Genomic DNA, 20,188 nt, shown 5'->3' on the forward strand with positions numbered 1-20,188 from the left:
TTAATAAATCTTGACACCCCCAAGTAAGAGGCCAAGGGATGATTGAGGAACACGCTCAAGGCCAAGATCTGAACTTTAAGCATGTTTGGTCTAAGACCTGTGTTAAACCCTGCTTGAAGGAAATCTGAGATCTTTGGGATATCCGGTAGACCCGAGTCAATATTGGAACTGTCTCACTCCAAACAATCTCTTCCAAATTTTATTTTAAATTGCCAACGTCCGATAGACCCCGGGCCTTTAAGATGTTCCTTTCAAGATCCAAGCTGACAGATGGAGTCTTTCCAGGTTGTGGTGGAAGACTGGACCCCGATGAATTAAGTCTTCTCCCTATTCTATATGAACTACCACAATCTTTCCAACCTAAAACCTGTGCCCTTGACACCCACCCCCCTGCTCCCTCTCTCTGGAAACCCACTCAATCTGCAATAAGCTTTATTTTATTCATGACCTCTTTCTCGCAACCTTGCCTTCCTCGGCCTCACTGAAACATGGCTGACACCGCCTCCCCTGCTGCGCTGTTACGGCGGCCTCCATTTCACTCACACTCCTCGCCATGGCAACAGACACAGTGGAGGAGGGGGGGGGGGTCTTCTTTCATCTAACTCCACCTTTAACCCAATCCCACCTTTTCCCTCCCTAATCCTCCCCCTCTTTTGAAGTCCACTCTATCCACATATACTCTCCCTTCAACCTCCAAGTGGCAGCCATATACCATCCTTCGGGCCCGGCCACTGCCTTTATTTACCAATGCTCTACCTGGCTTCTTCACTGTCTTTCCACTGATATCCCCACTATAATCATGGGTGGCATCAACATCCCCACTGATACCCTTCAGTCAACAGCCAAACTCCTGTTCCTTCATCTTTTGGACTTGCTCAGTGGTCCTCCTCAGCCACCCACACAGACGGACATACATTAGACCTGGTCTTCACCCATCTCTGCTCTCTAACTTCACCACTTCCCCTCTCCCTCAATCCAACCAACATTTGCTCACTTTCTCATCCCTGTCCTCCTCATCTGTCACCCCTGTCCAGCAACATGCGCACTCCCACAGAAAACTCGCACACCTAGACACCCACACTCTGACTCTATACTACCACTGGCATCCATATCCTCACTCCACGACACAGACATTGCCACTGCTTTCTACAATTCCACTCTTGCATCAGCTATTGACGCGGTCACCCCTCTCATTCATGGCAGAGTGCGACGTTTCAGAACACAACCCTGGCACAACACCACCACTAAAAAAGCTCAGGCAAGCGTCCATTCACAAGATGACTTCACTGCCCTCAAACAGGCAACACACGCTTTCAAATCTGCCCTCACCTCTGCTAAACAGGCCTAATTCACAACCCTCGTATCTTCCCTATCCTACAGTCATGGCCAAAAGTTTTGAGAATGACACAAATATTATATCTTCACATGATCTGCTGGCCTCTGGTTTTTATGTGCGTTTGTCAGATGTTTTTATCACATACAGAAATATAATTGCAATCATATTATGAGTAGCAAAAGGTTATATTGACAGTTAGAATGAGTTAATGCAGCAAGTCAATATATGCAGTGTTGACCCCCCTTCTTCAGGACCTCAGCAATTCTCTCTGGCATGCTCTCAATCAACTTCTGGATCAAATCCTGACTGATAGTAGTCCATTCTTGCAAAATCAATGCTTTTATTTTGTCTGAATTTGAAGGTTTTTGTTTGTCCACCCGTCTCTTGATGATTGACCACAAGTTTTCAATGGGATTTAGATCTGGGGAGTTTCCAGGCCATGGTCCCAAAATCTCTCTGTTTTGTTCCCTGAGCCATTTAGTTATCACCTTTGCTTTATGGCAAGGTGCTCCATCATGTTGAAAAAGGCATTGTTGATCGCCAAACTGCTCTTGGACGGTTGGGAGAAGTTGCTCTTGGAGGACATTCTGGTACCATTCTTTATTCATGGCTGTGTTTTTAGGCAAGACTGAGAGAGAGCCCATTCCTTTGGCTGAGAAGCAACCCCACACATGAATGGTTTCAGGATGCTTGACAGTTGGCATGAGACAAGACTGGTGGTAGCGCTCACCTGGTCTTCTCCGAATAAGCCGTTTTCCAGATGTCCCAAACAAACAATCGAAGAGGGGATTCATCAGAGAAAATGACTTTACACCAGTCCTCAGCAGTCCACTCCCTGTACCTCTTGCAGAATATCAGTCTGTCCATGATGTTTTTCCTGGAGAGAAGTGGCTTCTTTGCTGCCCTCCTAGAGACCAGGCCTTGCTCCAAGAGTCTCCGCCTCACAGTGCGTGCAGATGCACTCACACCTGCCTGCTGCCATTCCTGAGCAAGCTCTGCACTGCTGGTATCCCGATCCCGCAGCTGAAACACTTTTAAGAGACGGTCCTGGCGCTTGCTGGTCTTTCTTGGGCGCCCTGGAGCCTTTTTGGCAACAAGGGAACCTCTCTCCTTGAAGTTCTTGATGATGCGATAGATTGTTGACTGAGGTGCAATCTTTCTAGCTGCGATACTCTTCCCTGTTAGGCCATTTTTGTGCAGTGCAATGATCACTGCACGTGTTTCTTTAGAGATAACCATGGCTAACAGAAGAGAAACAATGATGCCAAGCACCAGCCTCCTTTTAAAGTGTCCAGTGGCGTCATTCTTACTTAATCATGACAGATTGCTCCATTAACACAGGTGTGGGTGTTGATGAGGACAGGGCTGGAGATCAATCACTGAAACGATATTAGCTGGTCCTTTTAAGGCAGGGCTGCAATGATGTTGAAATGTGTTTTGGGGGCTAAAGTTAATTTTCTAGGCAAATATTGACTTTGCAAGTAATTGCTGTTAAGCTGATCACTCTTTATAACATTCTGGAGTATATGCAAATTGCCATTAGAAAAAATGAAGCAGTAGACTTTGTAAAAATTAATATTTGTGTCATTCTCAAAACTTTTGGCCATGACTGTACAACCCCAGTTATTCAAAACTTTTAACTCCCTCCTCCACCCACCACTGCCCCTCCAACCTCTCTCATCTCTGCTGAGGACTTTGCCACACACTTCAAAAATAAGATCGATCAAACATGGCCAACTTTCATTGTTCAACCACCACAACCCCTTTGTATACCATACCAATGCCCAAACCCCATAACTTCCCTCTCCAACATCACTGAAGGGAGCTTAATTGTCTCATCTGCAAATGGCATCTCACCATCTGTGCACTCGACCCCATCCCAATTTCACCTCCTCCCCAACCTCACCACCACTCTTATCACATCCCTAACCCATCTCTTCAATCTATCACTAACGTCTGGTAACTTCCCTACTACTTTCAAACATGCCACAATCACGCCTATTCTTAAAAAGCCAACCCTCAACCCAACCGCTATGCCCAGCTATCGCCCAATATCGCTGCTCCCATTTGCTTCCAAGCTCCTGGAGCAGCACGTCCATGCTTAACTTTCCTCCCACCTCTCATCTAACTTGGTCTTTGGCAATCTACAATCTGGCTTCCGCCCCCATCACTCCACTGAGACAGCCATGACCAAAGTTACTAATGCCCTACTTACAGCCAAAGCTAACGGACAATACTCTATACTCCTCCATCCAGACCTGTCCTCTACCTTCGACACAGTTGACCACTGCCTCCTTACTACAGACCCTCTCCTCCTTTGGCATCAAAGATCTGGCCCTATCCTGGATCTTCTCATACATTTCCAACCACACATTCAGCTTCTCCCACACTCCCTCATCCCACCCTCTCTCTGTTGGGAGTCCCCCAAGGCTCAGTTCTAGGACCCTTTACTCTTTTCAATCTATACAATTGGCCTGGGGCAACTCAAAGTCCCACGGATTTCAGTACCACCTTTATGTGGATGACACTCAAATCTACCTCTTTAGCCCAGAATACACCTCTCTGCTGGCCAGAATTTCGGAGTGTATCCTCCTTCTCCTCTCGGTTCCTCAAACTCAATGTGGACAAATCTGAACTCATTTTTTTTCCCTCCATCTCACAGATCTTCCTTACCTGACTTATCTATCACAATTAACGACATCACGCTTTCCCCCGTACTGGAAGTCCGCTGCCTTGGAGTAACCCTTGACTCTACCCTGTCCTTCAAATCGCACATCCAAGCTCTTTCCACCTCCTGCTGCCTCCAGCTCAAAAATATTTCCAGAATCCATCCTTTGCTCAACCCTTAATCCACTAAAATGCTTGTGCATGCCCTCATCTCCTGCCTCAACAACTGCAACATCCCTTTTTTTTGGTCTCCCTGCTAATACCCTTGTACCTCTCCAGTCCATCCTTAAAGGGAACCTGTCACCTTGTTTTGCCACTATAAGATGCGGCCACTGCCTTTCAGGGCTTATCTACAGCATTCTGTTATGCTGTAGATAAGCTCCCAGTCTGACCTGAAAGAAGAAAAACAAATTTTATTATACTCACCCGGGGGGACGGTCCGGCCCAATGAATGTCTCAGGTCCGGCGCCTACCATCTTCATGCGATGTAGTCATCCTGCTTGCTTCGTGCCGCACTCCTGCGCAGGCATACTGATCTGCCCTGTACGGATCAGTATGCCTGCACAGGAGCATGGCACGAAGCAAGCAGGATGATGACATAGCATGAAGATGGGAGGCGCTGGACCCGGGACCTGCGACACACATCGGACCGCCCCCAGGTGAGTATAATAAAACTTGTTTTTCTCCTCTTTTAGGTCAGACCGAGGGCTTATCTACAGCATTGCAGAATGTTGTAGATAAGCCCCGAAAGGCAGTGGCAGCATCTTATAGCGGCAAAAGGAGGCGACAGGTTCCCTGTAACTCTGCTGCCCGACTAATTCATCTCTCCTCGCTACTCCTCCGTGTCTTCCCACTACAAATCTCTTCACGGGCTCACATTCCCTCAGCGTATCCAGTTCAAATTACTAATACTGACCTACAAGGCCATCTATAACCTGTCTCCTCCATATATCTCTGAACTAATCTCCCGAAATCTTCCCTCACGTAATCTCCGGCCCTCCCAAGACCTCCTTCTCTCCTCCACACTTCGCTCCTCACCCAACCGCCTCCAAGACTTCTTCCCTAATATCCCCCATCCTCTGGAATTCTTTGCCCCAACATGTCAGACTATCAACCACATTCGGATCCTTCAGACGGAACCTGAAAACCCACCTCTTCAGGAAAGCTTACAGCCTGCAATGACCCAACTGCCTCCTCACCACTACCAGAGCTACTGCAACCCCCCCAACCTACTGTCTCCTTCCCCACCATCCTGTAGAATGTAAGCCTGTAAGAGCAGGATCCTCTCCCCTCTGTATCAGTCTAGCATTGTTAGCTTGTTTACTGTAAGAGATATCTGTAATTTGCATGCAACCCTGTTGTGAGTTCATTTTCCCCTTCACTACTGAGGCCCGAGGAACTCTCTCTTCGGGTGAAGAAAGGTAGTGAGCCTGATTGTCAAACACCTGGGGCTGATGATGATGACTGGCTGAGTGGAGTTAATGACTGGATATAAGGCTGCCGACGCCCTTCTGGCCTGCGGGTGATTTCTCTGGACTTCTAGGAAACCAGTCTGATTCCTGATCTAAAGCTAAGATTTCTGCTTTGCCTTTTTGCATTAGTGTTTTGTTTTCCTTGCTTTTCTGGATTCTGCCATTCCCTGCTGGGGTGAGCTGAATCTCCTTTTGCCTGTTGCTCTGTCTTCAGAATATTCCTGAGTACTGACGTAGCCTTTTTTGAAGCCTAGCGTCTTCAGGGCCTTTTTTACTGTCAGTTGTTGGCTCTTATTTTCATAGGCTTTTTCACAGATTGCAGACAGCAGCCTTCCTGTCCTTTCCTATCTAAGCTAGCTGGGGCCCCATCTTTGCTCAGTCTTTCTGTCTTTTGTTCTTTCTTCTTGCTTCACCGTCATTATATGTTGGGGGCTGCCTTTTGCTTTGGGGTCTGCTCTGGGGCAGTTTAGATTTCCCTTTCTGTCTTTAGGCTATGTAGTCCTCCGGCTGTGATCGAGGGGCCTAGGGCATCGTAGGAGCCCCCCACGGCTACTGCTAGTTGTGTTGATAGGTTCAGGGGTCTGCAATCCGATAGCTGCCAACTTCTCTGGTTTTCTGGACTTAGCTAGCCTTTCTATTTTTGCCTCCTACGGTGACTCAATCATAACACAACCCCTTCTCATGTACGGCAACATGGAATCAATGGTGCTATATAAATAAATAATAATAATGGTCTGGGGCTGTTTTGCCACTTCAGGACCTGGAAGTTTTGCTGTGATAAATGGAACAATGAATTCTGGGGTCTACCAAAAATTCCTGAAGTAGTATGTCCAGCCATCAGTTTGTGACCTCAAGCTGAAGAGTACTTTGATTATGCAGCAGGACAAAGATTCAAAACACACCAGCAAGTCCACCTCTGAATGGCTTAAGAAAAACAAAATAAAGACTTTGGACTGGTCTAGTCAAAGTTCTGACCTTAATTGGATTGAGATGCTGGGACATGACCTTAAAAAGGCTAGTCATGCTGAGAAACCCTCCAATGTGACTGAATTACAACAACTCTGCAAAGATGAGTGAGCCAAAATTCATCCAGAGTGTTGTAAAAGACTCCTTGCCAGTTATAGCAAACGCTTGATTGCAGTTGTTGCTGCACAGTGTGGCCCAACCAGTTATTAGAATTAGGGGGCAATCACTTTTTCACACAGGGCCCTGTAGGTTTGGATTTCTTTATCATATAACAGACCTTCATTTAAACACTGCATTACTTGTGTTATCTTTGTCTAATATTTAAATTTGTTTGGTGATCAGAAAAATGTAAGTGTGACAAATATGCAAAAATAGGAAATCAGGAAGGCGGCAAAGGCTTTTTCCACACAACAGTATCTGTAACCAGAAGGCTTTCTAACACGTGACAGAAATATGATCCTTCACATTCTTGGGAACATTGTCAGAAAATGATGGGAGTGCTGAATCCACAACATGATGGACCCAACTAGCTTACAATTAGTTATACAACCAGTCCCACATAAATATTTGAAAGGCACAAGAAGAGATCCAACAATAATCAATATAAAACTTAAATTTTATTAAAGAATATCTAAAAACAGAGCAAAAGAAACAAGAATGCCATCATAGGAGACACCAGACCAAAAAACTGAATAATGGGCTATAGCACAAAAAAAAAAAGATTTTGGGTTCTTACCGTAAAATCTTTTTCTTGGAGCCTTCATTGGGGGACACACAAATTACCATGGGTGTATGCTGCTGCTGCTAGGAGGCTGACATTATGCAAAACAAGAAAATTAGCTCCTCCCCAGCAGTATACACCCACCGACAGGCACCAAGTACCTCAGTTGGTGAGAAAGCAGTAGTAGAAGCAACAAAAACTATCAACATATGTACCAACCCAACACGGGACTCGAAGACCCAACACGGTACAACTTAAACAGGGAGGGTGCTGTGTCTCCCAATGAAGGCTCCAAGAAAGTTTTTAAGGTAAGAACCCAAAATCCCTCTTTCTTTATCGCCTTATTGGGGGACACAGATTACCATGGGACGTTCCAAAGCAGTCCCGAGGGTGGGAACAGCCATAAAGGAACAAAAGAAGGAAGGGCTTAGGTCGGCCGATGTGCAACCGCCGCCTGCAGAACCTTCCTACCAAGAGCTGCATCACACGAGGCCTGGGTATGAACCCTGTAGATCCTCGCAAAGGTGTGCAAAGACGACCAGGTCGCGGCTCTGCAAAGTTGTAAGGCCAAAGCCTGGTGTCGCACAGCCCAAGTAGCCCCTACAGCCCGGGTGGAGTGAGCTCTCACTCCCGGAGGGGGCCGTTTTTCCTGAAGTCGGTAGGCTTCCAGAATGGTAGAATGAATCCATCGAGCGATTGTGGATTTGGATGCCGGAAGCCCTTTCCGGCGACCTTCAGAGATGACAAGTAGGGAATCGGATTGGCGAAAAGAAGCGGTCCTGGCAAGGTAGACACGCAAGACTCTCACTAGATCCAGTTTGTGGAGCGACTTTTCCAGAGGATGAGCAGGCGCAGGACAAAACGAGGGAAGGACGATATCCTCGTTAATGTGAAACGGGGATACCACTTTTGGAAGGAAGGAAGGAAGGAACCGGCCTGAGGACGACCTTATCTTGGTGGAGGATTAGGTACGGGGAATGACAGGATAAAGCCGCCAGCTCAGAAACTCTCCTGATGGATGTAATGGCGATTAGGAAAGCCACCTTCCATGAGAGAAAGGACAGAGGAATGTCCTGGATAGGTTCAAACGGCGCCTTTTGGAGAGCGCCAAGAACGAGATTGAGATCCCATGGATCAATCGGAGAATGATGAGGAGGAGCCACATGGGCGACTCCTTGGAGAAAAGTCTTCACCTGCGGTAAGGCCAGATCCTTCTGGAAGAGGATTGCCAGAGCAGACACCTAGCCTTTGAGGGTACTGAGGGACAGGCCCGCATCCAAACCGGACTGGAGGAAGCCGAGTATGGATGGAATGGAGAATGACAATGGAAAAACATTGTTATCCTCGCACCAACAGAAAAAGGCCTTCCAGTACCTATGGTAAATACGGGAGGAGGCTGGCTTCCTAGCTCTGATCATGGTTTGGTTTGAATGACCCGGCTGGAAAACCCTGATTCTCTCAGAATCACGGCCTCAACGGCCATGCCATTAAACTCGGAGACTGAGAATTCTGGTGGTAAAGGGGGCCTTGTGAGAGAAGATCTGGACGGTCTGGAAGCCTCCAGGCGACGTCCGCGAGCATGTTCACCAACTCTGCGTACCAAGGACGTCTTGGCCAGTCTGGAGCCACCAGAATTACTGGGATGCCCTCTGACTATCTTTTTGACCACCCTTGGGATCAGGGCAAGGGGAGGAAACAGGTAAGTCAGTTGGAACTGGGACTACGGAATTACCAGGGCGTCGCAATCGACGGCTAGAGGATCCCTGGACCTGGCTACAAAGTGAGGAACTTTGTTGTTCATCCGAGATGCCATGAGATCGACGTCCGGGGTGCCCCAACGCTGACATATCTGATTCAAGACTGTGGGATGAAGGGACCATTCGCCTGACGCTAGACCCTGGTTACTTAAGAAGTCGGCTGCCCAATTTTCCACCCCTGGAATGTGAACGGCAGAGATCGCCGGAACGTGATGCTCTGCCCAACGCAGTATCCTTGCCACTTCTGACATTACCTGCCTGCTGTGAGTACCGCCCTGGTGGTTTATGTACGCCACGGCCGTGGCGTTGTGACTGAATGCGGACTGGTTTGCCTACGAGAAGAGGCTGCCAACGAAGGAGAGCAAGGAAGATTGCTCTGATCTCCAGAAGGCTGATGGGAAGGAGAGTCTCCTGGGCGCCCAGCGCCCTTGAGCCGATTTCCGATGATAAACCGCCCCCCATCTCAGGAGACTTACATCGGTGGTGATGACTTGCCACTGAGGCGGAAGAAAGGACCTTCCCTGGAGAACTGACGCCGGCAAAGTCCACCAAGTCAGCGATTGTCTGACTCTGAACGGAAGGAGAATGGGACGGTCCAGAGAAAACGAAGTCTTGTCCCAGGCTGAAAGGAGGAACAGCTGGAGAGGGCGAGAGTGAAATTGTGCGAAAGGCACTGCTTCCATGGAAGCTATCATCTTCCCTAGGACCCTCATGCAGGACCGAAGGGGAATGATCCTCAAGCGTTTTAGGTATCGGATCCCCTTGCAAAGGGCTGAAAGTTTGTCCCTCGGTAGAAACACTCGGGCTAAATTCGTGTCGAATTCCATGCCCAAAAAGGTCAGACGCTGGGTAGGGTGCAGGATGGACTTCTCTGTTGACTATTCATCAGAGGCGGCCGAGAGCATCTAGGATTATCTGAAGACAGTCTTGGCGGGACGAGCCCTTGATCAGGAGATCGTCCAGGTAAGGAATGATGAGAATCCCCCTGGATCGAAGGATGGCCATGACTGTTGCCATCACCTTCGTAAAGACACGGGGAGCGGAGGCTAGGCCGAAGGGAAGGGCCGTGAACTGATAGTGATTGTCCTGAATCACAGAGCGGAGATATCTCTAATGTTGCAAACAAATAGGGATGTGGAGGTAGGCATCCTGTATGTCCACTGAGCAGAGGAACTCTCCAGGTTCCATCGAGGCTATTACCGAGCGCAGGGACTCCATCTTGAAGTGGAGGATCCTCACGTGGTGGTTGAGTAACTTGAGGTCCAAAATTGGACGAAGGGAGGTGTCTTTTTTCGGCACTACGAAGAGATTCGAGTAGAAACCTGAAAACCGTTCGTTTTAAGGAACGGGAACGATAATCCCGGCGGAAAGAAGGGAGGAGACGGCCTGAAGGAACCCTGGGATCTGGGACCGCTGTCTTGGGGGTCGAGACAGGAAGAAGCGACTGTTTGGGGGGGGGGGGGGGGGATTCGATTTTGGATCCGGATGTGATGACTTCCTTGACCCAAGCGTCGTCTACAGCGGATAGCCATGCGTCCTTGAAAGAGGAAAGTCTGCCTCCCACCCTGGAAGGATTTCCAGGTGGGGGTGACCCATCAGTGGAAAATCTGCCGGACCGGGGGCCTGAAGACCTGACCTCTTGATCTCCAGCGGGGAGCGGGTTTATATGATGGTTTTCTCCGGTCTCTGGAAGCAGAGGGCCGGTCCTGCTGGGATGAGCCTTCTGTGGAAGAGAAGGGGCGAAAGGACCTAAACGGCCGAGAAGCTTTTCTGTTAAAAAACCTTCTAGGCCGGGACTGAGGAAGGGAGGTACTCTTACCACCAGTGGCATCCGAGATTATCTGATCCAGCTTGGTGCCAAAGAGCCTAGAGCCGTGAAAAGCCAGGTTGGTGAGCGACTTTTTAGAGGTGGTGTCCGCACTCCACGACTTCAACCAAAGGATGCGGCGTATGGCTACTATGTTGCTGTTAGCTCTTGCTACGCACCCAGCCGCGTCCAAGGAGGTGGCCAAAAGGTATTTACCCGCATGATTAATCTGGCCTGCTAAATCTGCCAGCTCGTCCTGAGGTGCTGCCGCTGAAATGCCCTTGTGAAGAATTTTTGCCCAAGCTGAAATGACTTTCGCCACCCAAGCGGAGGCGAAAATAGGACAGAGGGAGGCGCCGGACGCCTCAAAAATTGACTTAGCCAACAACGATTCTATTTGCCTGTCGGATCTTTAAGCGAAGCTCCGTCCGGAAGGGATAGAACCGTCTTAGAAGAAAGACGAGAAACTGGTGGATCTACCTCGGGAGCTTTGGTCCATTTTGTGACTAGATCCGCATCGAAGGGATATAGCACATCTAAGTACTTGCGGCCTGAAAAACGTTTCTCAGGATGTTGCCAGTGATTGGCTAAGGAAGTGTCGAACTCCTTGTAATAAGGAAAGGTTCGAGAGGGAGGCCTCGCTCTCTTAAAAGAAACAGAGCATTCCTGAGGGGGCGCCTTATCCTCCTTTATTTTGAGGGTTTGGCATATAGCCGATATGAGACTATCCACCATGTCACGAGCTTTAGCTATGTTGTCCGCCTCTGAGTCAGATCCAGACTGGGAATCATCTTCTGACCTAGGGTCGTCTGCTGATGAGGGAGATGAGGAGCGGAGCCTGGGAGAAGCGGAAAGATCTTGCGAGCTGGAAGAGCCAGACAGAGCCCGCTTCCTAGAGCCCCTACCCGGCCTGTCCGTCTGAAGGTCGCGGTCAGGTGAGAGGCAACTTACCGTGAGGGGCGGTCGGCGCACAGGTGGCTGTAGATAGCTGGGGTAACCGTTCTAAGACCTGTACCAGAGACTGAGAAACTTTAGTCAGATCAGAGACCGACTGAGACATTGCAACGGCCCACTCAGGGGGTGGGGTGCTCTCATTCCAGGGCTCGGAGTGCTCCTGAGGGGCAGACATGGTGGAAGGGCTGCAGGACGGGCAGAAAGGGGCGACTGACCTGATGCCCACTTCTTTTTACAGCGCACGCAGGCGTAGTGAATAGCGGTGGGTCTAGAACAGAGAGCCCTTGCAGGGTTGGGTATATGTCTATGCGGTAGTAGTGCTAACCTGACAGGGAACTGCCGTGGTGAGCTAATTATAGCGTCAGACTGTAGCAGCGCCGAGCCTACCGAGGTTCAGATGCGGTGCCAAACACCGTTGTCCCCCCCCCAAGAAGAGATCCGGTGAAGGGAGAGAAAGTGATATCCAGCCAAGAAACCGCTGGCGGTGGACGGGGCTTAACCGCCGAACCGCGTGATTGGAAGAAGACGGAGAGGGGGCGCGGTTAAGGTAAAGACTGACAGAGCTGAGGAGAAAGTGAAAGCGTCTCCCTCTGAACTAAAGAGCGACGGCGCCCCCGAAGCTTGCGAAGCCGCAGGGACAGTGAAGGTACCGGGTAGATTGCTGCCCGCGGAAACCACCGCTGGAACCACCGGTGCTAAGCAGGAGAGGCGCGCGTTTGAGAGATCACCCAGGGACAAAAGGGCAGGAAGTTCAAAACGGCAGTGAGGGGCACCGACCCTGATAACATTAATGTGGAGAGACTGCAGGGCGGGAATTTCAAACAGGGGGCACTGTACAGCCCGTAATGGCTGCAGGGCTGAATGGGTCAGCTTGAGTCCATTTTTGAGAGCGGGGATGGAGGGGACATTCAGATCAGTTTACCTGATGTCCCTGAAGATGACTGCAGGGGCCCACGAATACGGAGCAGGCTGCTGGGAGAGACTATCCTCTGTACCCGCACTATGTCCGTATGGTGCAGAAGACGGCGCCAATCTTTTGCTGGCAGGGGAAACGTCACCGCTGGCGACCGCCGTCTTCCTCTCAGCCCTGTCCCAGGAGAGGGGTGAGGAGGGGAATCGGCTAGGACCGGCCACCTGTCAATAGCCCATAGCACCCGAGGGTGATAGGGAAAGGTCCTGCCTGCGGTCCTGAGAGTTGCGATGTGGGCAATACCACATTGCTCGCTCAGCCGCCTGATATGGAAAGGCAGGATGAACTCACATCCTGTTTCCTGATGCTGAATCTGAAAAATAAATTGAAAAAAATTAATACACACAACTAAACTGAAAAGAAAAAGAAATCATTAAATGCGGATCTGGGGAGATCCCGGTCCGCCTCCTACAGACACTAAGCACAAACTGAGGTACTTGGTGCCTGTCGGTGGGTGTATACTGCCAGGGAGGAGCTAATTTTCTTGTTTTGCATAGTGTCAGCCTCCTAGAAGCAGCAGCATACACCCATGGTAATTTGTGCCCCCAATAAGGCGACAAAGAAAAAGATTTAAATGAATAGTGCAATCAATACATCTCATAATATCATAATAAATGTGCAGAGAACCCTAAACAGAGTGATCTCACCAAAAGGTAGATAATATATAACTAAATTGAACAAAAATCACCTGAGAACACAATGTTGAATAAAAATAGCCATACAATGAGAATATGAGCAGAGCTCTAAGAAAATACAATAAATAAATTCATACAAAATGGATGTGCAAAAAAATTCCCTAAACAAGTAATGGCACCACAGGCTAATAAACATACAAACAGAGGATAAATCAATAGAGTCCTCTCAATAACATAATGAATACTCATTGTATGAGGGTCCGGAAGAAGCTGGCGGCGAAACGCGCGTCGGGGTGAGAGGACGCCAGGAGATTCTCTGCCACTGGTAATATCATTGCATAGCTCTTATTGCACTGAATGATTGATTGATGGGTGACAGGCTGTACTAAGGTCCATCTTGATTGGGATAGATAGGTCACCTATCCTTAGTATTTATCTTAGGTCTTATTTTAGGGTTGATCATAACCCATACGTACAATGAGGATGCATTATGTTATTGAGATGACTATCAATTCTGTTTGTATATTAGCCTGTGGTGCCATTACTTGTTTAGGGCATTTTTTTGCACAATCATTTTGTATGAATATACACTCACTGGCCACTTTATTAGGTACACCTGTCCAACTGTGTGTTAAGACTTAATTTCTAATCAGCCAATCACATGGCGGCAACTCAGTGCATTTAGGCATGTAGACATGGTCAAGACAATCTCCTGCAGTTCAAACCGAGCATCAGTATGGGGAAGAAAGGTGATTTGAGTGCCTTTGAACGTGGCATGATTGTTGGTGCCAGAAGGGCTGGTCTGAGTATTTCAGAAACTGCTGATCTACTGGGATTTTCACGCACAACCATCTCTAGGGTTTACAGAGAATGGTCCGAAAAAGAAAAAAAATCCAGTGAGCGGCAGTTCTGTGGCCGGAAATGCCTTGTTGATGCCAGAGGTCAGAGGAGAATGGGCATACTGGTTCGAGCTGATAGAAAGGCAACAGTGACTCAAATTGCCACCCGTTACAACCAAGGTAGGCAGAAGAGCATCTCTGAACGCACAGTGCGTTGAACTTTGAGGCAGATGGGCTACAGCAGCAGAAGACCACACTGGGTACCACTCCTCTCAGCTAAGAACAGGCATCTGATGGCTACTTTCAGCAGGATAATGCGCCATGTCATAAAGCTCGAATCATCTCAGATTGGTTTCTTGAACATGACAATGAGTTCACTGTACTCAAATGGCCTCCTCAGTCACCAGATCTCAATCCAATAGAGCATCTTTGGGATGTGGTGGAACGGGAGATTCGCATCAGGGATGTGCAGCCGACAAATCTGCGCCAACTGTGTGATGCCATCATGTCAATATGGTCCAAAATCTCTGAGGAATGCTTCCAGCACCTTGTTGAATCTCTGCCACGAAGAATTGAGGCAGTTCTGAAGGCAAAAGGGGGTCCAACCCGTTACTAGCATGGTGTACCTAATAAAGTGGCCAGTGAGTGTATTTATTGTATTTTCTTAAAGCTCTGCTCATATTCTCATTGTGTGGCTATTTTTATCCAACATTGTGTTCTCAGGTGATTTTTGTTAATTCAGTTTAGTTATATATTATCTACCTTTTGGTGAGATCACTCTGTTTAGGGTTCTATGCACATTTATTATGATATTATGAGATGTATTGATTGCACTATTCATTGAGCTCTTTTTTGTGCTATAGCCCATTATTCAGTTTTTGGTGTGGTGTCCCATATCATGGCATTCTTGCCTCTTTTATTCTGTTTTAGATATTCTTTAATAAAATGTATATGTTTTATATTGATTATTATTATGGGATCTCTTCTTCTGCCCTTCATATATTTTTGTGGGACTGGTTGTATAATTGATGTTTGAAGTCCCCTGCCCATTTTTGGAACTTTTGTTGTTATAATTACAGCTTACAATTAGGTCAGCTGATTTGTAGGCTAAAATATCACTGGATGCTGCAAGTCTTTTATTCACTCTATGTACACTGGCATTTTTATGGATCTGATTCCCACTGACTTTTACTGGGGTCCATCAGGTCACGTTTTTCTCAGGGGGAGGTAAAGAAACTATGACTTAAAAACACACTGTAAATTATGCTATTCTGACAGTCAGTAGAAGCTGACAGGATGGATCTTTAATGCAGGGAGCTCTCCAAATAGCTTGAAAAGTCTATAGAATAACTCCTGAAAATGGCAATCATCAAATGAGGCTGCAGATGGCCCTGGAGCTCAACTACACAGAGCAGCACTGCCGATGGCTGCGACTTTATACCCTTGGCCTGGGACTAGACTGACATTGCTGCCCTGATGTGGTAAACGATGGTAAAAAGTCAGTGAAGCCTGCATGCTTTTAGTAAGCACACATGACGGCAATATGGTGGTTAATAAGGTTGTACAGAATAGAGATACCAGGTATCACTATCCAGTGGGCTCATGCTCACACACTTCTTACTTACAGCCAGCTGAGCATCTAGCTCTGCAATGACATCGCACACGGCGGTGGGACCGCTGAGCACACACGTCATGGTCACCAGCCTTCTGTGGACAATAACATCATAAGTGGTGTACAGAGTTACGTGTGAGCAGCGTCAGACTGGAGCACCTTGTGCCCACCAGAGAAAATCATTCTTGGGGCCCACTATGTAGCTACATAGAAAGAAATACAAGACCGCCAATTGTGTGGTAAAACACGCTAATATCAGGGTATAATATAAGGTAGTACATGTCTTAATTATGTTGCAGGGGTTGAGTTAGCCCCCTCATAGAATATAATGCACCCCCCCATAGAATATAATGTAGCACACTCATATGGTATAATGCAGCCCCTCTACAAAATATAATGCACCCCCTCATAGAATATAATGTAGCTCCCTCAGAGTATAATGCAGCCCCCCCCATAGAATATAATGTAGCTCCCTCAGTGTATAATGCAACCCCCTCATAGAATATACTGTAGCCCCCCTGAGATAATAATGCATCACCCACACAAAATATAATGCAGCCGCCCTCATAGGGTATAATGAAGACCCCCCTCCACCCCCATCATTGCCTTCTCACCCACCACCCCTATCATTGCCCATTCCAACACCTCCATCATTGCCTCCCCCCACCACAACCATCTTGACATTCTCCCCAGCCACCCCATCGTCCTTTCCGTCACCACCAACATTGCGTGCGTGTGTATTGGAGATTGGCAATGGTGGGGGAGAAGGCAGACAGCACCACTCACCTCTACGCACGTTCCCGCCAGCTTTCTCTCTGAAACAGCCGTGCTCTGAACGATGAAGTCATCCAGCCGCGCTGTGTCAGGCAGGAAGCAGGATGGTGTTGGATCCCTGCCCGCCGATTGCCCTCAGAGTTAGCCGCCCTGCGGGGGCCACCTCCGGAGCCGCAGTGTTAGACTCAGGGGCCCCGTAGCAGCTGGGTGTGCCGCTATTAGCGACATGCCACTGGCTGGAGGCCCCTGGAGCAGTGAGGGCCCTAGGCAGCTGCTGGCCAGCAGGTGTCAGTGCCTGGGCCCCCCCCGGAGACACACAGGAGCGCCAAGTACTGCCTCCGATCTACACTGCAGCACATGCCGCGCACACTCGGGCCATGAGGAACCTGTGGCTGGAGATGCCGCCACCACACAGACTCAGTTCCCATGGTAACATCGGCCATGCGTCTGTAAGGGTCGCACACCAGGTGCGGGATCCGAGGATCTGCCAGACAAGAGCAGCAGCCATAGGGTGGAGGTCAGCAGCAATGCCGCCGCTCAGACACTGCGATAATGCCGCGGCACGTAACAGCTCGGGCCACTCCGCTGCAGGGACACTCGCCATTCTCCGCTGTGGAAGCAACTTTCTTCCCTGACAGAGGACCACGGCGGCGGCAATACTACTGAAGCCAGCAAACCCCCCACCACACACTGTCGGAAGGAAGAGCGGGCACAGCCACAGGGTACATGCACCGCCGCGTACTCACCTACTCCGCTTTCTCACCGACCGGAAATACGTCACGAGCTCGTCTATTTAGGCATGCGTGAAGAGAATTTAGCGAAGCACTTTTTTTGTTGTTGTTCTTTGAATAACTTTATTTACACTTTGCTTCTCTGTGGGCGTGCACGCTTGGCACAAGCAGGTAAATGCATATCATTTACATCTCATTTCCAACATCCAATCAGAACAGTTAGCTCAGACTCCGAGCGCCAAGACGTAATGCTGTAAGTGACGTACAAGGTTCCCATGATGCTCTAGTATTTGCATATATTTGAATAGCAGCGATAAGTGACCACAACGCAGTATTAATATGTGCTTATGACACCGCCACTCTGCGCACACATCACTGCCTAACTAACGCCTGCACTGCCGGACAGCGGCAGGAATACATGTGTGACCGCCACAAGCTGCAGGAGGAGGCCGTGGATGCTAGGAGCTAGGCGGCGGCACGGTCCGGTAAAAAGGGCTTGTGCCGTGCATGGCACATCACTGTCCACTGGGATGGTGGTGCGGAATCACAATCAAGAGATTTCGAAAGCATAATTTTTGTGATCAGGACTGCTTGTGATCGTGACTCCGGGCGTCCGCACTACTTGGTAAAGAGCAGAAGTAGAGATAACCGCTACATAGTGGCTGCATCTCTGGTATCAGACCACCGTCCGATCGTTCAGTTTAATTAACCCTTTTACCGCCAAGGGTGGTTTGCATGTTAATGACCGGGCCAATTTAAAAAAAAAAATGGAAATTTGGCGAAAATTTTGAAAGTTTCGCAATTTTCCAACTTTGAATTTTCATGCCCTTAAATCAGAGATATGGGACACAAAATACTTAATAAGTAACATTTCCCGCATGTTTACTTTACATCAGCACAATTTGGGAACCAAAATTTTGTTACAAAATTTGACCAGCGATTTCTCATTTTTACAACACAATTTACAAAACCATTTTTTTAGGGACCACCTCACATTTGAAGCCACTTTGAGGGGTCTATATGGCAGAAAATACCCAAAAGTGACACCATTCTAAAAACTGCACCCCTCAAGGTGCTCAAAACCACATTCAAGAAGATTATTAACCATTTACATGCTTCACAGAAACTGAAGCAATGTGGAAGGAAAAAATGAACATTCAACTTTTTAGTCACAAAAATGACTAGCAAAAATTTTTTTATTTTCCCAAGGGTAACAGGAGAAATTGGACCCCAAAAGTTGTTGTTCAATTTGTCCTGAGTACGCTGATACCTGATATGTGGGGGGGACCACTGTTTGGGCGCGTGGCAGAGCTCAGAAGGGAAGGAGCGCCGTTTGACTTTTTCAACCTAAAATTGTCTGGAATTGAGATCGAACGCCATGTCGCGTTCGACGAGCGCCTGATGTGCCAAAACAGTGGAAACCCCCCACAAGTGACCCCATTTTGGAAACTACACCCCCTAAGGAATTTATCTAGATGTGTGGTGAGAACTTTGAACCCCCAAGGGCTTCACAGAAGCTTATAATGCCCGGGCGTGAAAATAAAAAATCATATTTTTTCCACAAACATGATCATTTAGTCCCCAATATTTTGTTTTCCCAAGGGTAACAGGAGAAATTGGACCCCAAAAGTTGTTGTCCAATTTGTCCTGAGTACGCTGATACCCAATATGTGGGGGGGGGGACCACTGTTTGGGCACATGGCAGGGCTCAGAAGGGAAGGAGCGCCGTTTGACTTTTTCAGCCTAAAATTGTCTGGAATTGAGATCGGACGCCAGGTCGCGTTTGACGAGCGCCTAATGTGCTTAAACAGTGGAAACTCCCCACAATTGACCCCATTTTGGAAACTAGACCCCCCTAAGGAACTTATCTAGATGTGTGGTGAGCACTTTGAACCCCCAAGTGTTTTGCTAAAGTAGTAGTAGTGTGTTATGACTGTGACCGCGGATGTGGCCCAACCGGCGCCTCCACGTCGACCGACCACGCCGATGTGAGCCGAGCATCCCAGGTGGGGACGGAATGTGGACCCAGTGGACCACAGAGTAACCTGAACCTACCCAGACTAGGGAAGGGCAGCGAGCAGGATCTTTGGCAGCTGAGCATGTGGACGAGGTGGCAGAACGACATGACCCCGCACAACTTCAGGTATTAAGACATAGAGTTTACTCAAAGACAAACATAGTACATGAACGAAACATAATAATGCCAGGCTCTGTACATCAGGGAAGGGTACACATCTCAGGATAACAGACGAAGGCAGGAGGACATCATGGGTTGATGCAGTCCAGTGTTACGGTTCTGAAGCACAGGACTAGTGTAGGAGGGGGAACACTGACCCTGCACAGTTACTGTATCTATCTTGAGGAAGCAATACTCTAAATAATAGGATGCCGATGCTAGTTGAGTTGTAATAAACGTGTTTTTGTTACGGTTCTGCAGCACAGGACTAGGGTAGGAAAGGGAAAACTGACCTTGCACTGCGGCTAGGCTGATGCCCTACGATGGAGTGGGCAACCCATTCCTTGTGAATAGACTCACCGACGATCCTAGGCTAATCTCAAGTGAAGACCTATAGATAGGGGAAGGGGGTCCCTGAAAGATATAAGGACTGGGTACAAAAACGGGTCACCTCCTAACAGAAAACACAAAGAAGGCTGCAGAAACAAACTGAAAACAGAAACTGAGACTAGCAGAACCGGGGTTCCCAGAAGTGCACTAGTTAAACACACAGAAAACAAAGCAAGGCTCCAAGCCAGACTTCAAGCAGATTAACACTGTAGTCCAGCAAGGAATGGGAGACAGGAGCAAGCTAATAAAGGGTGCTACAATCACCTGCCCAAAGGCAAACCTAGCACCAGGGGAAAAAGACCAGCAGCCGGAACACTGCAAGAAAATGGCGGATAGTCACAAACTGAGCAGATTCTAACGGTACCTCCCTTTTAGCGAGGA

The 20,188-nt window shown here is 48.3% G+C and overlaps 1 protein-coding gene and 1 non-coding gene across 3 annotated transcripts in view; one reads left to right on the forward strand and one right to left on the reverse strand.

Moving 5' to 3' along the window:
- The window catches only part of TAF12 (TATA-box binding protein associated factor 12), a 57,057-nt gene extending 39,665 nt beyond the window's left edge, over window positions 1-17,392 (reverse strand). Inside the window, exon 1 of one of the 2 annotated variants that reach the window (XM_073564068.1) lies at window positions 17,257-17,392. Coding sequence is in view for 1 of the 2 variants with exons in the window: in XM_073564060.1 (XP_073420161.1) it covers window positions 15,750-15,818 (69 nt within the window). In the remaining variant the exon portion in view is untranslated. Of the gene's footprint in view, window positions 1-15,749; window positions 15,834-17,256 lie in introns of those variants that run through there. The other variant, XM_073564060.1, reaches the window with a different exon arrangement.
- A 336-nt stretch (window positions 17,393-17,728) lies between these two features.
- LOC141077927 (U11 spliceosomal RNA) lies at window positions 17,729-17,858 on the forward strand. Its single transcript, XR_012227622.1, has one exon. It is a non-coding gene; the product is annotated as a U11 spliceosomal RNA (small nuclear RNA).
- Window positions 17,859-20,188: the final 2,330 nt, after the last annotated feature.

Source organism: Dendrobates tinctorius, unplaced genomic scaffold (assembly GCF_039654945.1).
Source record: "Dendrobates tinctorius isolate UK_male_01 unplaced genomic scaffold, ASM3965494v1 ptg000015l, whole genome shotgun sequence".
NCBI classification, from domain to species: domain Eukaryota; kingdom Metazoa; phylum Chordata; class Amphibia; order Anura; family Dendrobatidae; genus Dendrobates; species Dendrobates tinctorius.